Here is a 26,370-nt window from a genome sequence, read left to right on the forward strand (position 1 = left end):
TTTCAAGCAGATGCAAGTTCCTGCCTTTTGGTTTGTAGTAAACTTCATCTGGTAGTTTTCCTTTTGTTTACTGGATGGTGCAATAAGCCATTAGTTTGACGTTTATTCTACCTACAGCATTACTGTCTAGAATGCAATAAATACATCACTTCCATCATAAAAGTACAAAAAAAGAACCCGATACGTGCAGAAATTTTCTTTTATGTACTTCAGTGATACCATTTTGATCACCATCAGCAGCTAACAAAAATGCACAAAGATACATTTTATTACGTAGGCATTCTAAAGCCCATGGCCTGATAATGTGGTTAATTTTTGAGAGATTTGCTTACATCTTCCAAGTTTGGTTGGTTGTTGTTTGGATTTTTTTAAATGTACCATTTTTCAATTTAATAGTTCTGTAATATTAGTCTAAGATTTGACCAGCATGATCCAGCAGAAGCAACAAAGCAAAAGGTATCTGAAAAATGTATTTATTGCCAATCTGCATTCAGTGTGAAAAACACTGATTAGCTCCATAGTGTGTGTAAGTTGGGGTAATGTAATAAAATGGAAATTTGGGTATATGTGTCAAAGAGATGTTTGTATAAAATAAGTTGGTCACAGAGTATAATTCCATTTTTTGTTGTTCTTTATATTGTTTGGCATTACCATTCCTCAGTTTCTATTTCTTCCCTTTTCAGGAGCCTGATTCTGAATACACTGTGTTTCAGGTAAAATTCTTTTCATAAATACAATTATTAGATATAACCATTAGGAAAAATTTCTGATACAATGAATAATGCTTATTTTGTTGTTAAATCCTTAATGGCATAAATATAGTTTTCATCATTGGTAAGGCAGTGCATTTGATAAGGGGTATTTTAAATCGGCAGCTTTTATATTTGATAGAAGTTTATTTTTCCCATATATATCCTATAGGTTTATTCAGCAGTTCAGTAGCTTAGTGCCTTCTAAAAGCTAAATTCAGTCTGTCTTGAACTGAATGACCTTCACCTGCTGATGAGATTAGGAAAAAGCCAGAACAGACAGAACAATGTTTATGCTCTTAGGGCTCACTTTCATGTTTTATTTAATGCAGTGTAATGGTGGGCTGTTACCCATGCCCTTCCTGCTCCTACAGCTCAGTCTCACTGCCTGCCTTGGGTACAGGCTGGTAGTCTTGAAGCTGCATGATGATGCTTTGCATAAGCGATGGAAGACTGAGCGAGTAATTGATTCGTTTTCACTCTGTCCACATTAACACCAGATTACAGCAATGGGAAGAATAGTAATGTGCAGGTGTTGGCATCTTTTGGCTCCAGCTCACAGTCAGAAGAGATTAAATGCAATGTAAAATTGCATCTTCAAATATAACTCAATAACATATTTTACAAGTCTCCAATTATATTCCAATGAAGTCATGCAAGTTGTTTGCATACAAAATGGTTTCAGTGAAATACTGCCGGGTATCTTCTTGACTTTAAAGATTACACTTCACAAGGTAATTGCTGCATTCTGGGGTTTTCATTGTGTACAGAATAAAATTTATGATAATGGAAAGGATTATTGGAGAATGAAATCTCTTAGAAATGTGCGTTAACAGATTCAGAAAGCATTTAGATTTAGATTTTATCTTTTTTTAATTTGGTTTTTGGATTTTTTACAAACAAGAGGAAGATACGTGATTCAGTGAAAAAACAGTTCTCAGGAACTAAGTGAAAAACACTTTGTCACTTTTCCTTCTGGAGTTTAGACTTCTTAAGAAATACTATATCACATTTCTGTATTTATGGTACTCAAGATATTGCATCCCTCTTTGATTACTATTAGTTATTGTGAAATTCTGTTCTGATTATGAGTCAAGTAAGCTAAGTCTGTTACTATGTTGTGAATGTGTGGGTTGTCTGACGTGAGCTGTCCTATTCTTGTTCCTACTGTTTAAGTGTCCATTTCATAAAAATGCAAGTTGTCTTCATAAATGCCAGACATGTTGCTTGTCACGAAACAAAACTACCAGTCTCACAAAGAGAGAGCAGGTAATATAAATGAAATCTGAGGCAACAGTTTGAGTGGACAAACTTGTGCTAAGTTGAGGTATAAATAATACTGTTATGTGGTTACTCAGAAATGTGTGCATTCATTTTTATGGCTTTTTGTGATTATAAGTGAGCCTTCCTCTCACAGTTGGCAGTGTGGTTCTTCCAGTTTTGTGGTGCTCTTATTCATTTTAATTGAAGTTCTTCAGCTGAAGTTTTTCTGCATTAGTTTCAGATTAACCTTACAGGTTTTTAATGAGAAAAAAAAAAATTGTGCATTGTACTATAGTAAATTACTAAAACTGTGTACTTTCTTATGAACAGAAATGTTAAAATTTTTCTGGATAGCTAAAAATGGCAACACAGAAAGTAGGCTTTGTACAAAGATAAAGTAGCTATAGGAAATACCAGGACTACTGGTACAAATTCTTTACAGAAAGTCAGCAAAAGTTGAAATTAGTGAGCTGTTAAGAAAATGTTTGAACCTCGCATGAGTTGTACATCTCATGTGGTAAAAGACATCTTTATGAACAAAAATATCAAAATTTGTTGGGGAGAGTATGTTTTAACAGAGAAATGTACATCTCAGGTTTTCTTTTAAAAAGCAAGGTAATAGCCATATGCTGTAGTTCTTAAAAAGTCCTATGTGACTTTTTATTAATAAGTAGCAAATTTTTAATAAATAAAAAGGGTGTCAGAAATTTCTTTTAATTGTTTTGAAAAAAGATCATTTTCTTACATCTCCCTTTCTATTTGTGTGTCAGTATAGATTTCTAATTTCTTTTCCCATGCTTTGATTTTTCAGATATTCAGCATAACTGTGTGCATGCAGTGAAATGATACTTTTGTTTCATACGGGCCTTGTAATTAGTAGTTAGGAATTTTGAAGTCTTCTTGTCTCCCAAGGTAAAGGTCATCTTTCTGTAGTTTAAGTAACAAATTTGACATTTTTCTCTCTCTTGCTGTTTTGATCAGAAGTCCTGTAGCAAACGTTGCTGTAGACAATAATCTACAGACTGGTGTTTAGTTAAGGAATAATGTGCAATATTTGAATTTTTTGTTGGCTGTGAAACCTAGGAGTTGAAGACTGGAAGAGCAGTCTGAGGAATCTATTTTTTGACAGATACTTGTCCAATAATGACAAAGAGATGTTAGTTTTAAAACCACATTATTTCATGTTTGTTATTGGAAAAATCACAATGATAGGTCTATGTTAAGAACTGGCCCCAGTTTTAGCAATTAGTGTGGAGAAGTTGCTACATTCAACTCCAGGAGAAAGACTATGGGCAGTTTTTCTTATCTCTACTAGGAAGATAGCCTGTGTTTGACTATGCTGAGAGCTCTAATTTCAGCATATTCCCAATATAGACATGATTATGTTGACTTCAGACATATAAGTGTTTGAAAAAGCTGAGTACTGTCAAGACGTTAAAAATTCTACCAACTAAGTACTTCCATAGAATAATGAAAAACAGTTAAGGGTGTTGAACATCTAACTGCAAATCTCAATGCTAATTAAAGGTTGTCACCCTACTACATAAGAAGAAACTAAAAGATAATAAAGCAGATCTGGATTATGTCTGTCTGGCCTAGATTCAAATCATCCTGCCCTGTTCCTCTCTTCATATTTAAACAAAAGTTTCTAGTTGTGGTTGAACTGGCTGGCTAAATCCCTCCTTTGCTTTTGCTTGGAAGAAAGCACTTTTAAAAAGGAGAGTTAAATATTTCAACATTTTTAGATATACTTTCTTTATGATAGTTGTAAAATTGCATAGAAATTTGAAGGAAGTGTAGAGGAAGGGATGGTCTGAGACATAATGATGAGAAGTGTCCAATTAAATGATTACTTAAATTATTAAATAAGCCTGAGTTCCAGATCTTGCCCTACCTCTTATTTAAAGAAAATGTTTCCATGTGTTTGACCTTTAATTCTACTCAGGTAGGATCATTCTGTTTCTGTTTTGAAATGTCTTCTTAGCAAATATTAAACATGATTTCCCAGCAGACTGCTGTACCCCCTGTCAGAAAAGAAACAAATCTAATTGTTTTGACAGTGATTTTTAGTCTGGGAAATTTATGATGATCTGTTCAGTATCTGAATGAAGACCGAGGATTGGTCTTGTGGCTCCCTTTATTGTGCCAGCTCTATGAGTACATTACAGGCATATTAAGTTATAGGAGTGGTTGAATCTGGACTTATTTCATTGGTACTTCTGTATGGCTGCCACCATTTTTTCTTTTCCCCATTGCTTTGGTCCCTCTATAGTCTACACAAAGTTTGTCACATAGACTAGAATTATGCTTGCCTTTCTACACTGCTCATATAATCCTCTAAAACATATAATGTTGTAATTTATCAGTTCAGTTCACTAACAAGTATTCCAGTGAGCTCACAATCTGCGATGCTTGATCTATACACTTACACATTTTTTACAGCTGATGCTTTAAATGAAGGAGTTTTAGATTATCTTTCTAAAGACTCTTGCTTGTGGATAGTAATATACTGTATGTTTAACTGCCAGTTAAAGGATTTCCCTTCTTTCTGTACAGATGCCTGGGAGGGGCATTACTTTACATTACAATGGTTTACTTGCCTTCCTCTCCCATTCCAGTTTAAATAAGGTTTCTGTCAGGAGTGGGTTTTGAATGGCACTGGTACCTGAGGATTTCTTCAAAAGCACAAGATCTTCAGAGAGTTGCCTGTGACCTAAATTACTTATAGCTTTTCATGAGGTGTGAAATTCCATCAATTTGAGTGACTATAGCTGTTCCACTCCAAATGGGTTGTCTAAAGTCTCAGTTCTCTCTCCACCTCCATCAGGCAACTGATGGATATACCCAGCCATTTGAGTCAATACCTTATTCAAGCCTATTACAACTGTGAAGGGAATAATAATTTTTTAAATGGCAAAATTGTTGATTAGATTATTTACTTGGTGTCTTTAAGACATTTTACTTTTTACTTTATCCTTGTTCAGGCTGCCTGGAGCCTGAAAACACGAGCTTTGACAGAAATGGTGTATGTGGATGAAATCGATATGGATGAAGAGGGAATTGCAGAGATGATGCTAGACGAAAATGCCATTGCTCAAGTCGCACGTAAGAATGACTTTCACTTAAATACATTGAAGCAACAAGAGCTCTTTTGTTCAGGATTGTCATCTAGCATAAAACAGCATGTACTGAGGTGACCTGATACAACTTTTAGCTATTGCTACAAGAAGAGTTTTAGATTGTGTTATGGTTGTATGGCAATGTTGAGATACATCACATGATCTTGATGTAGAGCTTAGATGTGTCAGATAGGGCTTCAGACAAGTAGTGGTTTGTCAGCTTTTCCTCTGCATCTCTGTACTCTCTAGCTCTTTTCCATCAGTGCATTGATTTCTTTTACTCCTTTCTGGCTTCTTTAGGCACTGTGGGAAGCTAGCAAAAAGTATATGCCCCTAATTACTGTGAATCTCATCCAATAAGCCTGTACTGTCAGCAACAGTCTGGCCAAATTTGACATCACCTTTTTGTATAATTTCCCCAAACATTTTCTGAACTGATCTTCTCTCTTCTGCTTTTATTTACTTTTTCCTCTCTTCCTTCCCAGGACAGTTCTTCAGCCCTGTAATTGTTTCTTGTATGCAGTTCTTTTCAGCTTCCTCAGTTCCCTTCAAAAGGGGCAGTAATTAGTAGTCTTCCGCTACTTTTTGCATTATTTCTCTTTTTCCCTGTTTCTTTAGTACAGTCCACATGGGAATTTTTATGCACCTTATTAGATGTGGCTCTCAACCACCTACCATGTCAAGGAATTCAAGGGAAGAACTGAACATAGACCAGAACTAATATCTGAAGCATTAAAAGCTTTTTTCATCTGAGTAGGAGTAGACAATTGCATATCTATCTGATTACATTTTTTAAAATGGCCTTTACATGCTTGATCACGTATAAACAGCCAAGTGGTACTTGAGTTGTGTTTATGCATTATGATAAGCTAATTACATGTATCTGTCTTAAAAGAGCATAATAATATCATTTAGACTTTTATTTGATTTTATGCCCCTTGTGGTAGAGACCATCTGCCAAGAAAAATAATTTGATGAGTATTATTGAGAAATAAGGCATTCTGGAAAAATACATTCTTACTATATTTAAACTGAAAAATGATGACTTTCTGGATAGTGCAACACAGATTTCAAAGCCAAAGAAAATTGTTATGATAGTGTAGCCTGAATCACTGAGATAAGACTTTATTATTTGTGCTTCAAATACACCAGATACGCCTGAGCTAGTGTATATTTTTTCAGAAAGTATAAGAACTTTCCAGAGAGAAAGACCCCCCTGCAGTCTTTAGTAAATTATTAAATTTGCTAGCTTTTGCCAGTGTATGGCATATCTTTAGTGTGAATTAACAACTGTAGATCCAGCTGTTGCTTCTTTGTGTACATTGTTGCCTGATATGGTCTTTCTTTTCAAAGATATATTTCCAGAGTAAATAGTTAAAACTGTCATTAAGTTATCCAGTGACCTTTGATAAGCTAAACAATCTTCTCACTGACGTATATCTTTTAATTTTTGAGTTGAGTCTTGAAACTCTTTCTTAATCCTTTCCAATTAATCTGCATGCTTTTTCAGTTGTACTCACTAAACCAGACAACAGTCCACTGACACATTGAAAATGCATTTTTCTTTACAGCTTGATTTTACTTTCTTTAGATGTCTGAAGTCTTTTTCTGTTCCACTTTTATATAAAAGGTAAGCACAGGTAACACTAGGGAAAGTACAAAGAGGATGGAGACAGTCTTTGCAGTGGTGCCCAGTGACAGAACCAGAGGCAATGGGCACAAGCTGAAACACAGGAGGCATCAAGAAACATGATGTGTGAACATCAGGAAAAACATTTTTACTGTGAGGGTGACTGAGCACAGGTACAGGTTGCCCTGATAGGATGTGGAGTCTCCTTTCTTGGAGATACTCGGAAACTGTCTAGACAGGGTCCTGGGCAACTGGCTTTAGGTGGCCCTGCTTGAGCCTGGTTGGACTAGATGAACTCCAGAGATCCCTTCTAACCTCAACTATTCTGTGATTCTGTGATCACTTCCAATTTTACACGATTTAATAAATATGGATGCTTGTTGAATGTGGGCTTTTTCTTTTGCTGTTAAAGTGTGTTAGCCATACTTGGTCTTGACTAAGAGTCTTTTACTGTGGCAAATCTTCCAGGATATCCTCCTCCACTATAATTATAACTTACAAACTTAAAAATGTGTAGTCATACTTTCCTTATTATAACTAGTATTGTTTGCACTTTGCTTACTCAGCAGTTCAAATCCTTTTTCATCAGTTACATGTCCATTTCAATTTTGCATCTGTCCTTATCTTAATTTCCAGGTTAAACTATCTTAATAATGATTTTGCTCTGTGTCTTGCATTATTAAATAATTATGAAATTGTATAGGGACCACTGGAAACAGCTACTTTTCTGTGGTTCCTCTTCACACATATATAATGAAATCTGTCTTCCACCACTTTTTAAATTTTTATAATTTTGCTGTGTTAATTTTCCATCAGTCTTGATTATTAATAAAAATGTTAGATAGCATAATTTTACAGAAAATTCCCAGTATGTTACCTTTGGACTCTTAACACTATTAATTTTATGAGCTAAGCTTGTAATCATGTTTTAAAATGTTACCTTGACAACATATTTTTCAGAAGCTCATATTAATTGGCATTATGGATAATCACAGATATTTCATTAACTAGGGAGTTAAAGGAGTCAACTGCAGTCATCACTAAGTATTGAAATTACACTTTCAAATTCTGTCACTGTTAGTGACCATATGCACTGCTGTGGCCTCTTGATATCTATTCATAGCTAGTTCAGTTGGGATTCTCAGTGTAAGGACTGAGTTGCCTGGGATGAGATCAAGGGAACTAAATCCTCTAAGCATCTTCCCAGTACACCAGAAGCACAAAAACCCCATAATTATTAAAAAACATAAGAAGAAAAGGGATTGTAATGCTCCTACCTTTTTTATATTATTGTGATAGTTAAAAACAGGTTCAGAAAGTGGAAGACTAGTTCATTGTCTGCTAGCCTGAAAAGCTGAAAGCAAATTTCTCCCATTTCTCAGAAGAGTTCCCTAGTTATCATGTTAGAAACTCTGCTGGGTGGACTGAACACTCTCTTGTGGAGTAAAAAAGTCAAGATTTACAGGACTATAAAGAGCAAGTAAGAAACAGAGATCCTAAGTGCAGCCAGCCAGAAGAGAAAGAAGTCCAAGTTTTGGTTCTTATTTTAACATTACGTATTTGTTGGGTTTTACCGAGGTGATAGTGGTTCATACCTTTTTTGTTTCCTTTAAATACAGCTGTAGACAGGATGGCTTCTACAGTATTGAAGACAGAGGTGCTTGGTATCAGCATGGATTAAAAAAGCTAGAAGGCATTTAGATTGAGTTAGAAGTTATTGATTTGAACAAGTCTTCTAAACTTGATTAAACAGTGGGCTGGTAGTATGTCAGAGGTGATTACAGCTTGAGGGCGGGAGAGAGAGAAGACTGAAAAAGGGCAAATTTGGGGTTTATCTTGCAGGGAAAAAAGAGGGAAGGAAACTAGCTACCTATCAGTTTAACTTCAGTTCTTGGAAACTTTTGAAATAAAAGCAGTTCATAAGTATCTGGAAAGTAAGTAGATGAGTAACAGTAATTTGTCAAGAACTGGCTGTGTCAATTTAAATCTCATTTCTTTCTGTATGTGATAACAAGCAGTGAACAGACCAGAAGGTATAGATGTCATATCTTGCTTCTAACTAAGTTTTAAAAACCATCCCTTAGACATTCACTTAGGAGGTTAAAAAAAAGTGACTATAACCAAGTGTCAGTGAAGGTGGTGGGAAATCTACATGCAGGAACTAGTAATTGTTAATGATCCACTATCAAAACAGCAATATGTGAAAAGGGTGACCTGTCACCTGTTCACCTGGGCTCAAGGCAATTTAGTATTTTCATTTATGACCTTTGGATATGGGTGAGATAGACCTTTAATGTGCCCTAAATTGTGGGTGGGAGTCCAGTGTGGGTCCAGTGACATGAGAGACCATTCTCCATCTGACCTGTAGCCTCGATGTTATTTTAGTCCCAGATAGAAATTATACCATTTCAAATTAGCATGATCCCATTGTTCCAATAACCTTTCTTACTTCAACTTTATTGCTCCTAAGATGTTCTTGAGAATTGTTGTGGGCTAACCCCTTTAGGCAGCTAAGCCTCACACAGCTGCTCGCTCACTCCCTCCAGGTGGGATGGGGGAGCAAATGGGAAGAGTAAAAGTGAGAAAACCATGTTCATTGTGGCAGGTTCCTTGCAACAGTCTGACAATTTATCAGTAGTACAGTGCAGTATTTGGTTTTTGTCTTCTTTGCCTAGTGCTATGTCCCCTTAGTTTGAACAAAGAAATTTACAGTTTATTGTAAGACACAATCATTTTTTGAAGTCCTCTGGACAAGGGTGTAGTATCACAATGTGAAGTGAGAAATACTTTTTATTTTGTAGGACCAGGAACATCTTTGAAACTCCCTGGAACTAGCCAAGGTGGAGGTCCCAGCCCAGCTGTTAGGTATGTGATTCTTTTTTTTAATGTGACTACTTTCAAATGAGGAAATCCTAAATTTAACTTCTGAAAATGAAATGTTGCAGATATAAGTGTTTAAATTCTCTATCGATAAATACCACTCAACATAAGGATAATGTGCTTAACATCCTCAGGCCAGTAACTCAATCAGGAAGGCCTATTACAGGATTTGTGAGACCCAGCACACAAAGTGGACGGCCAAGTACTGTGGAACAGGCTATAAAAACACCTCGAACAGGTCTCACAGCTCGTCCAATTACGAGTGCTTCTGGGAGATATGTCAGGCTAGGAACGGTAAGTTGTTTGACTCTTCTCAGAACGATGGCTTTCTTGGTCATAGTGTCTGGTACAGTGACATTGTAGTTGACTTAAAAGCTGCATCTAAACTCAAATTTGAGGGAGGTGAGCATTTTTAATTTTTTATTTAAACTGTTTTCAAAGTAGAGTTTGAAAATGTTACTTTTTGTTAGTTTGCTAATCTGTTTATTTAAAAAATATACATAAATTCACAAGTTCACAAAAATTCATATAAATTCTAAATTCACAAGTTCTCTGTGACTCTTTTTTTATTCACTGAGGCCATGGAAAGACTATGATATAATTTCACCATAAGTGTATTAAAAACCTTCTCCAAATTTTTCAATTTATTACAATACAATTACTAATGTCAGTGTGAAAATTATACTAGTTTTATCCTGTCATATTGGCAAAATTAATAAACCGCAACTGGCACGAATATGTAATACAGATTAATATCACATTAATGGCAAAATGTGATATCTTTTCCCTATCGCAGGTATGAATTGATCTTCCTAAATCTTTCTTGAAGACTTTTCTATTATGTATCCCAATTGTCTTCAGTCCATCTAAAAGTTAGTCCAAGATACATGCTTAGGCGCATTATGGAAATAGTGGGGAGAGGGAAGAAAAAGGTAGTGCCAGGAGGTAATTCATTCCATCTCTTTCAGGAACTGTATGGGAGTAGGACAAATTTCTGGCTTTCAGAAAAGATGAAATTCAGTAAGAGGATTCTATACTGCACAGTAGAGCAATACATCTGTAAATGCTTGCTTTGGTTTGGGTTTTTTGTATACTACTAATATTTTGAACATTTTTAGGAAAAGTGTAGGGGATCTTCCCATTAAAACCTTCTTTTTCCTCTTCAGGCTTCAATGCTAACAAATCCAGATGGCCCTTTCATAAATCTGTCTCGACTGAATTTAGCAAAATATGCTCAAAAACCCAAACTGGCAAAGGTATGTAACTATTTTGGTTAATATTGTGATATCTTTTTCTTGTTTTCTGGGAGCATTCTAATGTAACTGTACATGGGATTGGGGATACAAACAGTGATGAACTGTGTTGTAGATGTAAAGTTCAGAAACAAAGTGTGTTACTTAACTTTTGACAGTGGTCAGTTACTAGACTTGAAATTGAAAATATTTCTGAAGAGACTATGTTGAAAGTATAACCTAGGAAAAATGTTTGTATAGAATAAAATAGTCCATTGGTAGATAACTTTGAACTGTGCATATAGGGTGGTGAAGGGCAACTAAAAAAAAAATAGCCAGGAGGCAAAAACCAACAGAATACTTCTTAGTGTCTGGAAATGTGGTTCTGTGTACGAATAGATGGCAATCCTGTCCTAAAAGATGTTCAAATGGTTTGTATTTTTCCCTTTGATTTTATGGCATGAGTTAACACTTTTTATATTAAAAGATTGCATCTTTTTTGTCAGAATTTTTCTTCATATTCCATTAAGATCGTATGATTGACAACCACTGAAACATACTATCTGCCAATAGAACAGGTTTATCCAGCTTATCTACCCAATTTACAGGTTTCAGCTCTGAGTGGAAAGGACCTAAAAGTTGTGTAATGATTTATCACTCTGTGGCCTTCCAGTTGGATCTTTCTGCAACACAGCCAGTTAGTTGAATAGATGAAGATGTTTTCTGTGCATACTTTGTTCACAAAAAACAACTGTTGGGCTGAGACCAACAACTCATTTTGCACAAGGTATCAAATGACTATCAGACACTCTCAGGAGCTATATTTGGCTAGCAGCCTAGAGTTGGAAGAACACATATGTATTCACTCTACTCTGAGAAACATAGTGAACACTGTTAGAAGACTAGCAGTACCTAACAATCTGCTGGTGGAAATTAGCTCCTGCAGTCCAAAAGTGCAGTTAATAATTTTTCATAAACAATTGGAAAATTCCTTTGTTTTTCAAAACCTGATCTAGACTGATTGCTTTTCAATGTGGTTTTCAAAGGAAATAAATTTTGTGTGATTGCACTATGTTCTTCACCCTCTCCTTACATCACTGTCCCTTGGCCTCTTAACCAAGCTAGGCAGAAGAATAAATATCAAATATAGTAAGTTTTAGTCTGGAGAGATAATGCAAGACTTCCAAACTATCATCTGAGAGCAGTTACGAGTCAGTTCTTTATCAGTTCTGAAAAAACTGCAGGCCTTTTGTCCAATTATGTCCTTGCCAGCAATCAGCCAGCACACATATTATTCTAAATCTATCAAAGTCTGTACAACAGGGAGAATGTAGGAAACCTGGGAGGGATTAGGAAACACAGGATGCATTCATAAGAAACTAGGCTTAGTTCTTCTGATTGAAGACAGATAGCTTTTAGTTGTGTTTAGTAACTCTATATACTATTTAAGTCGTTAGGTTAGCTTTCAGATGAAATATTTATTCTCAACAACAGTTCTCAGGAATGAGAACATATTTTTTAATTAGCATTGTTTGGGACAGTGAGATAGCTCTGTCTTCCTTCACTTTCATATAAGAAGAGGCTTAAGCCAAAAAATGTAAAGCAACAGTCATAGAAACATACACAGGCAACAAGTGTGCTTGTCAGTATTATGAAGCTAATACATTCTGACATTAACATTTCACACAGAATGTAAGATCTAAGTTTAAATTTGGAGCTACATGGATTTATAACTTTTTTAAAACGAGACAGCATTAAGGCTAAAGCCAAAGCAGGAGGTGAGATTTCAGATTGCATTCTGTGTTAAGAATCACTGATGAAATTTTTAAAACTCTGAGCTTTTACCTCTTCCAGGTGCAAAAAGATGATAAATCTTGCAACTATTAAATGCACATGTTTAGCCTGTATACTCACATACTCCTCCTGTGTACTTCTTCCTTATGTGTTTGCAAAGTATAGTCAGCACATGTTTTTTTTTAAGTTAGATTATCTATCTTTTCATTGCATGCCTTCAGGAATGTGGCTTACCTCTGACTAGCATTGGCCATGTTAAGGACTATAGCAGGAAACCCCCCGGTAGACATGTGAGGTATCACCTGTCACCAGAGAGAGCCTCTGGTAAATCTCAGTGAGCAACCGGTTTATGGTATGAAACAGGAAGTTTTATCTCTTTTATCTTGTGGATTTTTAATAGAATTCTTAAGATAACTCTAGATATTTTTATCCAAGGGAATGTTCAGTTATTTAAATTCCTTTGAAGGTCAGGGCCTGTAGATAACAGCAGTAAATTCCTTGTGCCAGCCATGCAAGAGAACATTTTTTTTTATCACTTTATATTTACTCACTTTTACTGAATGCTTCCCTGTTATTGAACAAGAGGATGAAATGTTCCACTACTTTATTTTCTATTCTTTTGTTATCCACCTATTCTAATCTCCCTATAAATGTGGTTTTATTTATAATTCTTTAATGTCTTTTAATCATCTGTTCAGAGTCTTTTCTGAGCAAAAGTAGAAGAAAAGTAGGTTGTTGTTTACTTTCCTCACCAAACATGACAATTCATTAGTAATTCTGTAGTTTCCTTAAGATATATATTTTAAAGTATTTTATCTAAGAAAAGCTAGCAGAAGAGTCATGGAAGCCCTTAGAAGACTGCTGTCTTGTTCTTTTATATCTTTCCTCATGGGGAAATATTTTATTTTTATTTTTTATAACAAATAATGAGAATTCAGAAAAACATTCTGTTCTTTCAATGCAATTAAGACCTGGGATTTGGGTGCAGAAAAAGATAAAGGTTCAACTCAGCTGAACCTTGTGTTGCTAGCAACCATACTACATGTCTGGGAGCAGAGGCTACAAGTCTCCATTTAGTTACCTAGTATCTTTCAATATCATTTTATTCACTTAAAATGTCACCCCTGTTACCTGTTATATACTCTTCTGTGTTCTAGTGCAGAACAGCTACAAGGTAGTATGACTTGCTTAGCTTTATACAAGAGTAAACAAGGAGGCGGTTACATTCCCGTGCAATTGTTGTGGGCTTATGAGCAGTTACCACAGCACAGCTGATGCATACAACTTCTTAAAGCTTCGATACTATGATGGTGTGTTTGAGTTCTAGAAGCTCAGTATTGTTAGCATTTATCATTTACAAATAAAGAAGTTTTTCTTTTACAGATCCCAAAATTCTGTAAGGTTTAGAATTTATTTTTCCCTAAGGCAAAATTTGCTCAGTTTATATTCTTAATAAACCTGTTTGATTTAAGTAGATTTTGCACTACATAAGCACATAAGCACTATACATTGCAAAAAGTATTTGTTAGATCACTTGTTGATTTTACAGTTAAAAAGACATGAAGATGGTACCAGGTTTTCAAATAAATCTATATTCACTTTCAAATAAAAGCGGCCTTTTTTTTTAAAGTGATTTAAGGATCAAAGATAAGAGACAATTCCACTAATCTCCTGCAACAAATTTAAGAATTAAAATGCTTTCCTGTAATGACAGTGTAGCACACCTATAGTTTTTGTCTATTAAAGTCTTTAATTAAATGTAAATGTCAGCAACTGTGGTGTATGAGTATGATTGCTTTCACAAATAATTAATTTCTGCCTAACATAATCAAGATTCTGTATTCCTCTAATATGATATTATCAATTTTTATCTTCAAATATGACAATGTTTTAAATATTCCTCTGACAGGCATTGTTTGACTATATTTTTCACCACGAAAATGACGTAAAAAATGTGAGTAATTAATATGTTTCATTTTCAGTTTATATTAATTATCATTCAGTTATTTCTGTTGATATTTTGCTGAACTAAGGATCCAGGTAGTACAACACATCTGAGTACAGAAGTGAAGCATTAAAAGTCATTTAAGAGAGATAAATCCTTTCTTACAGGGCTGATAATCAGGGATGGTAACTTGCAAATACCAACGTATGGACTGCTCTCTTTTTGGAGAAGCAAAACATTCCAATTCTTAAAACTAGTTCCCTCATCTATCAACCTGATAGTTAATGATTTCATAATGATAGTAAGCAATGAGTTATGGAAGACTGTCCGTTAACAGAAAAGGTGAAAATATCTGACAAAATAGTTATTGATTGAATTGAACATCATTTGACATTTTAAATTACTGAGATGATTGTTTATGCATTTGGATTAATAGAAAGGAAAGGTATTTGGTGAAACTGCAGAAAAATAAAATATCAATAGGACTTTGGACACTTTCTCTAGGAATTTAATTCCATAGTACTGAGGTGTTTTGTGGCCTCAAGAGAAAGATTATATTGTTGATATGATTGTCTATAACTTTTATTCTCCAAAAGTTTTCCTAATTGTACAGTGCCCCCTTACCCTATCCAAAGTTTTTCTTCTGTGATTCTTCATATGTTACTGCACTGAATGGGTAAGATCAGTTTTGGGTACATAATGTTTAAATATGAAGAAATAGATAAAGGTTGCAGAACTTTTTTGGCAGTTCACCCAGGGAAATAATTAATTTTTTCAATGAATAAAGTGTCAAAATATTTAATTACTGTGTTAGATGTATGTACTCAGTTGAAATAGAATCAAAATTTCTGCTTGAAGTTTGTTTGAAAGAACTGGTTTTGTAAATAATGCATAGCTGACTAAACAGTTACTGAATTTTCTGCATTACTAATAATTGCTGTGTGGTTAGATCTGAAGTTAAACTCTCCAGTTAATAACACAAAAAAAAAAAAATTTGTTGTTGTTGACATAGATCAGAACCATTTCCAAATTTACTGCTGTGTGAAGCTTTTTAATCTAATATCAAATGATTATAGTTGTACACTGTCAATTTATTGCATAGCATTATTTTAAGAGGATTGAAGTGCAATGCACTGTTAATCCAAAATATGGTTGAAACAGTAAGTGCAAGTGTCAGAAATGTCAGAGAGAAATAGCAATTAGCATTTACATGTTCTGATACTGAATATGAAGAAAGTGCCTGGGCTTTATGCTACTAATTAAAATTTCTGTTGCTTGTTCCTGAGAACTGAGTTCACTAAGAATGAAAGTCACTTGATAAGATGCCACATGTGCCTGTGACCTACAGTTTAAGGACATGTAAGATCTCTAGGCTAGACAGATAATTTCATATAATACAAGGAATTTTCCAGGCTTTTAAGAAAAAAAATTGTAAGATGTTTTACACTGTACTACATGTATTTTTAAATCCTTGTTGAGAATCCCAAATCACTGTCTTGCAGGAAAAGTTTTGCCTATGTTTTTTTAGGCACTCTAGACATTTGAATAAATATCCATAAGCAAAGAAGTGTCAGCTTAGTCACCACTGTTTATTATGTAATGAGAGGGAGATCAACATATTTGGTTAATGATAGCATCTTGAAGGAAATAAATTTGTGTCACACTTTACAATACAAGGTGCCTTTATAACATAATGTGTATATCTTTTTAACTGTTCTTTTTAACTGTTCAGTTTGCTTTCTCTTATTTCCTTTCATTCTTCTGCACTTTCTACACCATTTTCAATATTATTTTTCAATATTATTATTCTTCAAACCGTCCTCCCTTCCTTTTGAACCTCATCTGCATTAATTTTTCTTGAACAAAAAAGAAATACTTTAACTTCTACTGCGTCATTGTTTATTCACCTCTTCTACCAATGGCATTTCACTGATTCATTGTCTTGATTCTTCTTGATAAGAATTCAGTCACTTAGGATTCAGCAGAGAAACAGCACATATGTTAACTATTTAAAAATTGATCTGCATCTTGCATGATCATCCGTTAGAATATTCTCTCACATCTCATGCATCTTTGTATTACCTGCTACTGTGTGATGTTGCACATTCTTAAAATAAAAAACAAAACAAACCACTTTTTTGCATGAGATGGGATGAAAGAGCATGAAAGGCTTGGAAGCCTGGGAAATTGGCTTAAGTTTGTGACTATATAGTCTAAAAAGCCTCTATTTGCGGACTGCATGGGTAGAATTGGAAGACCAGTTCCTGCAGTTTTGCAAATAAAACACACAAGTAGCAGTGGCAATATCCTTCCTTTGTCACTGTGATCTAGAACAGTCTGTACTATTCTCAGCTGCATTATTATTTAAGAAGCAAAGGCAGTTTTATTATTTATCTTCTGTTTAGTATTCAGCCAGTATATATAAAGAAAAAAAAAAAAAGCCTCACTAATTTCAGTTGAGAAATACCATTGATCAGTGTGTATTCAACTGGACAAATAATGCTAGTAACTGGGTTCAAATTAAAAGTAAATACATCTGTAATCTGTCAGTTATCAGAAACACAGGGATGCAAGAAGAGAGAAGCACTGAGCTTTTTCATCACTTGAAAATGTGTTCAAATGTCTTTAATCTTATTTAATGAAAAATTCAGCACTTCTCTGAAGAAATTACTATTACCCTATTCATTATTGTTCTTGATTTGTTTTCTTTTGAACACATATACTTAATAACTGACTCTGTACCCCTTGAGCTATTTCTAAAAGCCATTTTATGAGTTAAATGCTGTAAGAGCAGGGCAGTTTAAAAGACTTGTCCATAAATAGTTTTTTCATCAGTAGACTATGACGTCTTACGCTGTCATTATTCACAGGTGGATAATGATGAGAAGACACTTTGTCCTGAGGAAAAAAAATATGAGTGCACAATATATACTTGGGGCCAGAAGTCGTGACTTCTGATACTTAGTTCTTCCTAATACTCTGAAGTTTATACTCTCTCATAGAAATCTATTTATAATGGAATTATGTTAGATTTAAAAACTGTAGAAATCCAAAGACATTCACCAAAAGAAATTACATTAAATTGACTATGGCTAATGTAATTTACTCAGCTATCTTATAGGCTATCCTGCGTGCTGCTTGAAGAATTACTGCCATTCAACAGCATGTGAAGGAAGCAGCAGACACTTGCTATTGTTTCCATCTATCCAATTTCTTGGTACATACAATACTATGTATGAAATTAGTAAGTTTCAAACAAATGTACATTTACCAATTTAATTTTGCAATACATTAGTAAATTAACAGAACCCTACAAACTGTTTTGTACTGAGTTACAACTGGTAGACAATTTGGAAGTCTTAGTTATAATACAGTTTAGCTAAGGAAAGTAATGCTAAAAAAATGAATCTCAGAATCATGCTAAATACAGTTACAATTAAAGAATCTGCATTCTTCATTTAAAACCGGATCTGATTCATTCTTTAAGAAAAGCTTTTAGAAAAGCTTTTTCCATTAAAAAAAACCAACAAAAAACAGAAAACCCACTAAGTGTTAGGGGGTTTTATTATTTTTATTTGCACAAATGTAAGAACTGAGAGTAAAATAAATTTGTCCTGGAAGATTTCCCAGGGCTGAGACTGTTACTGAAATGAACTCCTGCATACATGAGTAAGTATACTAACTATGCTAAGTGCTCTATAGAGCAAAATTTCAGCTAACCAGCATTTCCAGACAATGAGTTATACCTTAAAGTTTATTAAAACTTCTGGGACAATCAGTATGGGTTTTTTTCTAATGTACATTAGAAGCAAAAATCCTTAAAAGGACATACCGGTATCTGCCAATCCACAATCCATGCTATTTTTCCTTTCTAGCTATTAATACGACTGCACCAACATTCAGCAATGCACAGGAGTGCAGGATAGGCGTAACACTCAGTACAGCTATTATAGATTGGTTTTAAATTAACATGCTGTGCAGATGAAACATTGATTTGTACCTGAACTGTGCAATTAAAAAAAAAAAAAAAGGTTTGCAGCAAACTGAAATTGAAAGATGCTAGCAGGTGGTATTGGCATGGCAAGGTGCAGGCTTTGACTTTTAAAAGTCTATTTTAACCCATTTACTAACATTTCAAAGGCCGCATTGTCAACAGATTTTGTAATAGCGATAGAAAGTCTGACTACTAGGATACAAAAAGCTGACACTGATATGCACAAAGCCTTTTCAGGCAAACACTGTTTAGAAATATTGGTAACATTTGTAGAATTTTTGGATTAATGTTTTTGTAATCACTTGTGAAGTATCAGAAACAGGATTTTCCTATTCCTTTCCTTGATAGGAAGGTATAAAAACAGGGCTTAATTTCAGAAACTAACTTCAAAATTAAGTCATGCTTTGTTTCCTGATGTTATAATAAGTAAGTAATAAGATCCCAGTAGCAGTTCAGGATCTGCACTGACAGATAAACTGCTGATGTTAAGTATCTGCTAAGCCTGAAGCAGTCTTAGTTCCCAATTTCCAATAGCAGCCAGAATTGTTAGCCTTGCATAAAATAGTTATCAGAAATAATTAGGGTGCCAGAAAGAAAGCTGAATGTGTAGCTACAGAAGGGATTGGGTTTTGAAATTCAGTCCTTCTCCTTGAATATTTGTCATCAGAGCACTCTAAGGAAAGCTTTTCAAAGCACGTTAATTACAGTATGCTCCTTACTCATTTTAAGCGGCTGCTCACACTGCATTAGAAGCAGGTGTGGTATTTGACACATTTGTTTATACATTTGTAAACTCAGCAAAAGTAACTGATGTTTTAACATCAACTACTTCCCCAGATTTTCCCAGTACTAGGACAAAATTGCTTGTATACCTAGAGATTAAATAAAGTATTGGGAAGGGAAACTGATAATCTCTGTCTTGAAGCAAGCGTCTTCATTTATAGCTGTAGGTCCAGAGGCCCCGTTGTGCAGTTTGAAAAGCCATTAAGAAACAAAGGTCAACCAAGATAAGAGCTGTCATCTGAGGTCTTCAAGTATTCCACCTAACTGGAAGAAATAGTGACTTCAGAGTTGTAAGCTTTCCTCAGTTTTCCCTCTCCTGTCACAGAGGCAGGTAATGACAACTGTCTCTTTCTCTTAGAGGTCAGCATCAATGCAACCAACTCCTGAGCCTGAACTGCTACAGAAATTACTCTTTCTCACAGAGCCAAAAGAGAGCAACTTAGACAAGTTCTCATTAGCTCCACTGACTTTGCTGTGCTATGTCAAATCCACACCCGTGATTACTTGCAGCCTCATTTTGCTAGCAGAAAGAACAAGAATCAAACCCAGAGGTAGATGTCACTAAATTAGGCTCATTCTAGTATTTCAAGTATTCAGATTTTTTTTTTTTTTTCCTGCAGATTATTGGTTCCTCTGTTACTGAGTGTCTGGTGCACAGAACTTTTCCATAAGTTCTTAATAGCTAGTTTTTGATTTCTGTGGTTGGCAAAAAAACCCCAAAGGGTCAGTTCTTTGTTATAAAAATACTGTGTTAAAGCTATTTAGACTATTTCTGATGATATCCCTGAAATATAAGTAACAAACGTAGCATGCCTTTGATATGTTCTGGGACAAAATGGAATTTGAAAAAAAAGAAACACTGAGAATTGCTTCTTCGGTAGGTTTTAGAGCAGAACACGTATCTGCTTGTTTTAACAAAAATGGTGAATTAATAGCTAAAACATGAAAAGCCATAAATTCTGTCTGTAGTGGCTGATGGTAGCACATTGATTAGCATACCACTTTTCCAATACACCAGATAAAAGGTTTAGATTTCCACCCTGTTCAATAGCTATTTCTTAGAATATTTATCTATTTTTCCTATCTGTTGTAAAATAATTATTTACATCATAGACTTTTTAAAGAAAGAGGTATTTCTTACTGTTATACATCTGAGAGTTTTCAGAAGTGGAGGCAGCCTCATATTAACAATGAGATTACAATTTCTGCAGTATTTCAAACTGACTGAACTGATTTCTTTATTTTAGTATCTTTTTACTTGCTTTCAACAACTTCTAGTGAACAAGGATAGGAAGCTTGAAAAAAGTGTGTCAGCTTACACAAGTATTCTATATATTTTGAAGCAGCACTTCAGGAGTCTGATCAAATTATTTTGTATTTTCTCCTTGAATTAGTAGAAGTTATTTGGATTACATGTTGTTATAGAGAAAAATTGTCCCTTCAGCTACTTTATACACTAAGCTATAAAAATAGTAAACATAAAACAGTGCCCCCACTGAAGTTTACCAGGACCAGGTTCAAAATTTTCTCTTTACAAAAATCTTTACATTGTTCACTTTGTGTTGTTTTTCTTTGTGTAAACATTGAAGGCATTAATGTTAAGATGATGGATTTGTTTTCAAAGGCTCTAGATTTGGCAGCCCTTGCCACTGAGCACGCACAATTCAAAGACTGGTGGTGGAAAGTCCAAATTGGGAAGTGCTACTATAGGTGAGCCATTGTTCATTTCTTCTGTGATCAGTGAGTATGAGTGTAAGACCTGAACTGCTGGGTGTATTGCACAGTGCTGAACACTGAGAAATAGTTCAGTAAGTATTTAGCTGGAGTGCTGTCTTTACAGTTAAAACTCCTTTAATATACAAGGAGATTCAAGTGCTTGAGGTAAAGACATCAACATTGAGTACCTTTAAGTAACTGAATTAGTTGCATCTTCACCTTTGTAATGTTTCAAAGTCATTGAAAAGTCACTAAATAAATGCAAAGAACCACTGATAAAACAGACCACACAAAATCAATATTACAATATTAGCTTGAGAAATTTAACTGTCAGTGAGGGCTTCAGATTGATGAAATAATACAAAATAAAATATTCATATTAGACAGTTTCTACAGAGGTACATTTCCCAAGAAGTATCAGTTCCAAAGATGCCAAGGCCTGAGGGCTGGCACCCTGTACCTGAGCATATCATACAAATAACTGAGGAGTACCCCAACACTATGCAGCAATATGCCTCTCATGGCAGTAGTGGGGAGGAGAGCTTCTTGCAAGCAGTTTAGAGTGGTTGCTGAGGATCTAGCTATGATTGAACAGCCAGTTCTATCAAATCAGGTGGAACTCCTCCTGATACAAGCCTGCTTCCCATAATCAAACAAGTACTGAGGCAGCTCCCCCTTTCATTCTTTACAGTGTGTTTGTCCCATTAATGTAAAACATATTAATACTGTACTGGTTGTTAAAAAAATGAAGCATTATCTGCAGTCTTCACAATTCTATAAGCAATTCTTGTATGAACAGGCTGGTATTATGATGCAGTTAGCCCTTTAAAATGCCATGTTGTATCTTGGCTTGAAACTATTTCTTCTTTTTAGATGCCCAAACTAATTAAATTCTTCACTACCCTTAAGCTTTGTTTGATACTCTTTAGAAGAGTAGACTGATTATTTTATTTTGATCTGTGGTGGGTTGACCCTCGCATCCCCTGGCTGGATGCCAAGTGCCCACCAAAGCTGCCCTATCACTCCCCTCCTCAGCTGGACAGGGGAGAGAAAATAAAACAAAAGGCTCGTGGGTTGAGATAAGGACAGGGAGATCACTTAGCAGTTACTGTCATGGGCAAAACAGACTCCACTTGGGGAAAAATTAGTTTCATTTATAACCAATCAAATCAAAGTAGCATAATGAGAAATAAAACCAATTCTTAAAACATCTTCCCCCACTTCTCCCTCCTTCCTATGCTCCTGATTTCTTTATCTCCTTCCCCCCAGCAGTGCAGGGGGTTGGGGAGTGGTGGTTACAGTCAATTCATCACCCATTGTTTCTGCTGCTCCTTCCTCCTCAGAGGGAGGACCCCTCACACTCTTCCCCTGCTCCAGCATGGGGTTCCTTGCACAGGAGACAGTTCTTCACAAACTTCTCCAACATGAGTCCTTCCCACGGGCTGCAGTTCTTCACAGACTGCTCCAGTGTGGGTCGCTTCCATGAGGTGCAGCCCTTCAGGAACAGATGGCGCCAATGTGGTTCCCCCACGGGGTCACAAGTCCTGCCAGCAAACCTGCTCCAGCATGGGCTCCTCTCTCCATGGGTCCTGCCAGGAGCCTGCTCCAGCGTGGGCTTCCCCTGCTGCCCTCCTTCGGGCATCCCCCTGCTCCATTGTGGGGTCCTCCCTGGGCTGCAGGTGGAGATCTGCTCCCCCGTGGACCTCCACGGGCTGCGGGGGCACAGCTGCCTCACCATGGGCTGCACCGCGGGCTGCAGGGGAATCTCTGCTCTGGTGTCTGGAGCACGTCCTCCCTCTCCTCCTCCACTGACCTTGGTGTTTGCAGAGTTGTTTCTCTCACATATTCTCACTCTTCTCTTTGGTGGTAGTTGCACAGTTTGGGTTTTTTCCCCCCTTCCTAGATATGTTATCCCAGAGGCGCTACCACTGTTGCTGCTGGTCTCAGCCTTGGCCAGTGATGGGTCCATCTTGGAGCCGGCTGGCATCAGCTCTGTCAGACACAGGGGAAGGTTCTAGCAGCTTCTCACAGAAGCCACCCCCGTAGCCTCCCCTGCTATGAAAACTTTACCGTGCAAATCCAATACCTGCGCTTATAGGTAAATTAATCTTTTTCAGGATTTTTATAAACAGTGTTACAGAGACTAAAGCAGCCAAGCAGGCACATGAACTTCCAGGATCCAGTATTACCTTATGTCTGCATTGGCTGTGTTTTGTTGTTTTGGTGGGCTTGTTCTGACTGTGTTTTGTGTTTCTTCACCAAGTATATGTGCTCTTTGGCTAAAGGAAAGAAAAGGCGATTTGCCTATGAGAAGGTGTACCTTTTTGCTGTTGTTGAAATGGTACAATTCTCTTAATTTTGTAGTCTATATAGCATTTATAGATTACTGCAAAATACAGTAATACTGCAAAACTGATGTTTTTAAGATGAAATAGACTTCTATGAGGTTCATGTGCCATATACTGCCCTCTCCCAAGTGATCTGCTTGGATGGTCTTAGGCTGTGGTGCCATTTATAGTACGGCATGTTTTCAACACACGGTTAAAGTCTTTTAATATCAGCAACAGAAGTTTCACCATTTCCCATATGAGGCCAGGAGAAAGTGTTTTATAGATGATTAAGATGATCCCTAAACTTTGCCATGAATGAGGAAATTCTGCTCCAAAACCATGTGGCTAGAGGCTGAGGCATGACTTTAATTGCTCATTTTCTACTGTCCATTCTGTACAAAGAGCAGGAAGGAATCCTATGAAAATGAGTACATGATTATTCAGTTAGCACCAGAAGGCTGCATGCACAAAAGGGGTCCAAATTTCATGAATTTGCCTTTTTCTTGGTTTTGAATGGCTGTCTGTAACCTTAGTATATTTAACATCATGGTTTTTGTTAACACAAATATAGGACCTTAAAGTATGCTTTTTAGCAGTTCATGTTTGGTTTAGTGTGCACTGCTTCATTTTTAAATTTCTTTTTTTTTAAAGAAACAACAAACCAACAAACAAATACCTTCTGTATCTATCTGTTGTCTCTTTAGGTTAGGATTATACCGTGAAGCCGAAAAACAGTTTAAGTCAGCTCTCAAGCAACAGGACATGGTTGATACAGTCTTGTATTTGGCAAAAGTAAGTCATAGATTTTCTTTTTTAAGAATGAAGTGAAATTCCAGACTATTCCTGAGAAGTCCATACACCAGAATAGCTGAGTATTGAATTTGAGACACCATTAAGTTTAATAGTGTGTGATCTCCATATAGACCTGAGACAGGATGTGCGAACAGTTGAAATTTAAGATTTTGGAGCTTCCAGATTTCACACATACAAAAAAACCCTAAAATTCCTACGTTACTATATTCTTTGCTCTAAACTCCAATGAGGATTATATAGCTAAAGAATTATTGGAGCTTTAGTATGAAAAACAAATATATTGTCTCCTAGGAAACTAATGCAGTAAGTTAGTAAGTGAAGAGTGAAGCTCAAAATCCTAGCTTCACAAGCAAAATCAAAACAAAGTGAGCTTAAAGGAAGCAATCGGAGACCTTTGAAACAGAGCTGTTCCATCAAAAAAAGGCTTTAAAAGCTTTAAAAAAACAAGTGGCACAGCTAAGCCTCAGAATTACTTGTTTACCAGGGTACACATCAGATTCTAAACATTTTCCAAGACATTCAAGAAAAGGTACCCTGTGAAAAACAAGGAACTTGAACTGCATTTTTCTTCCTCTTGTCCTAGAAAGAGATTAAATCAGTTGCTTTTTATCAGCTCCCTTTAAGCCAGCTGTCACAGACTATCCAAAAATCATCACTACTAGTGGATAATTCAGATATTCATATTATGATACTTGCTTTATCTTTACATTTCTTGATCAATTTATGTTTTGTATTTAAGTGATCATCATTGCTATCTGGAGACGTCTTCAATACAGCACTTGGAGTTAGTTGACTCAATTGAGCTTTGTAATTTTAGATTTCTGTCAGCACCAGGAGTCATTCTGCAAAACAGAGCTACAGAGTGATTAAATTGGCAGAGTAATTGGATTAACAGTGATTTGTTATGGGAGATGCACATCCCCCCCACATCATTACTAGCTCAAGTAGGAGCTGCATTTGAACTTCCACCTCCCACTCCGTAGACCAGCTTGCTCAAGTATAAAGCATCGCACAACATGATTTAGTGACTGTGGGTGGACAGGCAGAAGAGTAGGGCACTGAGATATGGCTCAATCTGACAGTACTGAAAAGATAAGACTTGAGTTAAGCAGCCATTAAAAAAATAATAGGATTGCATCAAGTTCTGTGCAAACAGACCAATACTACAGTACCAATTAGTTTTCTGTTTATATTCATTATTACAACAGCTATCTGGGTTTTTAAAAATATTTTCTAGAAAGCTGATTCTCCCTTGAAATGTAATTTTTGAAAAGATGAAAGACCAAAACAAAACTAAAAAACTAAAGAGTCTTTAAAGAAGTCAGGGCTGAGAAGTTACAAAGTATTTCAAGACCCAAAAGAACTGGAAATGGGATATTTTAACCAGAGATAAGAGAGATACCAAAAAGAAAATGGAACCGTTCTTCATTTAGCATCTAAAACTTAATGATTATACCTGTAGTACTCTTAAAGAGCAGGTCTCCCCAAAGCCGCTATGAGTAGGTGGAAGTTGTCCCACCTGTCTTTCAATTTCTTTTGCCACTCATCTTGACAACAGCTTTACAGTCTGCAGAGATGTTTGGAAGTGTGATACACCACTGGACATGGGAATTGTATAGTAGACTACTGTGGCTGTGTTGCCTTAGTGTAATAGTTACACAGAGGATCTGTAGCAAGTGCATCTTTGGGAGTGAACCTCCAGGGGAAGCAATAGAGCAGACTTGAGTCATAATGCTCAGAAAACATACTTCGTAAAGAAACATAAAAATATAAAAAAGGAGCAGATCTAGTGGAGTTTCCTGTCCTCTGTTTTTTACACTTTTAGCCCTAAGAATATGAAGATAGCTGTGCTTCATATTGATAGCTAGATCAGGTCAAAAAACAAGCAAGCAAAGCAAAAAAACCCCAGCTAATTAAAATTTTCTCTCTGTTCAAACAAAGAAAATATGAAATTATTTGTAGTCATGGCAGTGTACACTAGCTTACTACACATATTTAGGATAAATTTACAAGTCACTCACATAGCTGATACTTAGGAGTAAAACAACCAGCCAAGGTTCTTCTTAATTGAGGAGTTATACCCAACTATCATGTATTCTTTCATCTGTGTATTTTCCACTGA

The 26,370-nt window shown here is 35.9% G+C and overlaps 1 protein-coding gene across 8 annotated transcripts in view; it reads left to right on the plus strand.

Annotated features, from left to right (window-relative positions):
- Window positions 1-26,370, plus strand: part of TTC8 (tetratricopeptide repeat domain 8) — a 46,506-nt gene that overhangs the window by 8,536 nt on the left and 11,600 nt on the right. For 2 of the 8 annotated variants that reach the window (XM_074908515.1, XM_074908514.1), the window contains exons 2-8: window positions 4,997-5,117; window positions 9,563-9,626; window positions 9,776-9,935; window positions 10,808-10,897; window positions 14,577-14,621; window positions 21,014-21,099; window positions 24,140-24,227. In XM_074908515.1, the coding sequence (XP_074764616.1) occupies window positions 4,997-5,117; window positions 9,563-9,626; window positions 9,776-9,935; window positions 10,808-10,897; window positions 14,577-14,621; window positions 21,014-21,099; window positions 24,140-24,227 (654 nt within the window). Of the gene's footprint in view, window positions 1-683; window positions 714-2,823; window positions 2,925-4,996; window positions 5,118-9,562; window positions 9,627-9,775; window positions 9,936-10,807; window positions 10,898-14,576; window positions 14,626-16,859; window positions 16,882-18,391; window positions 18,430-20,999; window positions 21,100-24,139; window positions 24,228-26,370 lie in introns of those variants that run through there. The other 6 variants (XM_074908519.1, XM_074908517.1, XM_074908511.1 and 3 more) reach the window with 5 other exon arrangements.

This window comes from Athene noctua, chromosome 6 (assembly GCF_965140245.1).
Source record: "Athene noctua chromosome 6, bAthNoc1.hap1.1, whole genome shotgun sequence".
NCBI classification, from domain to species: Eukaryota; Metazoa; Chordata; class Aves; order Strigiformes; family Strigidae; genus Athene; species Athene noctua.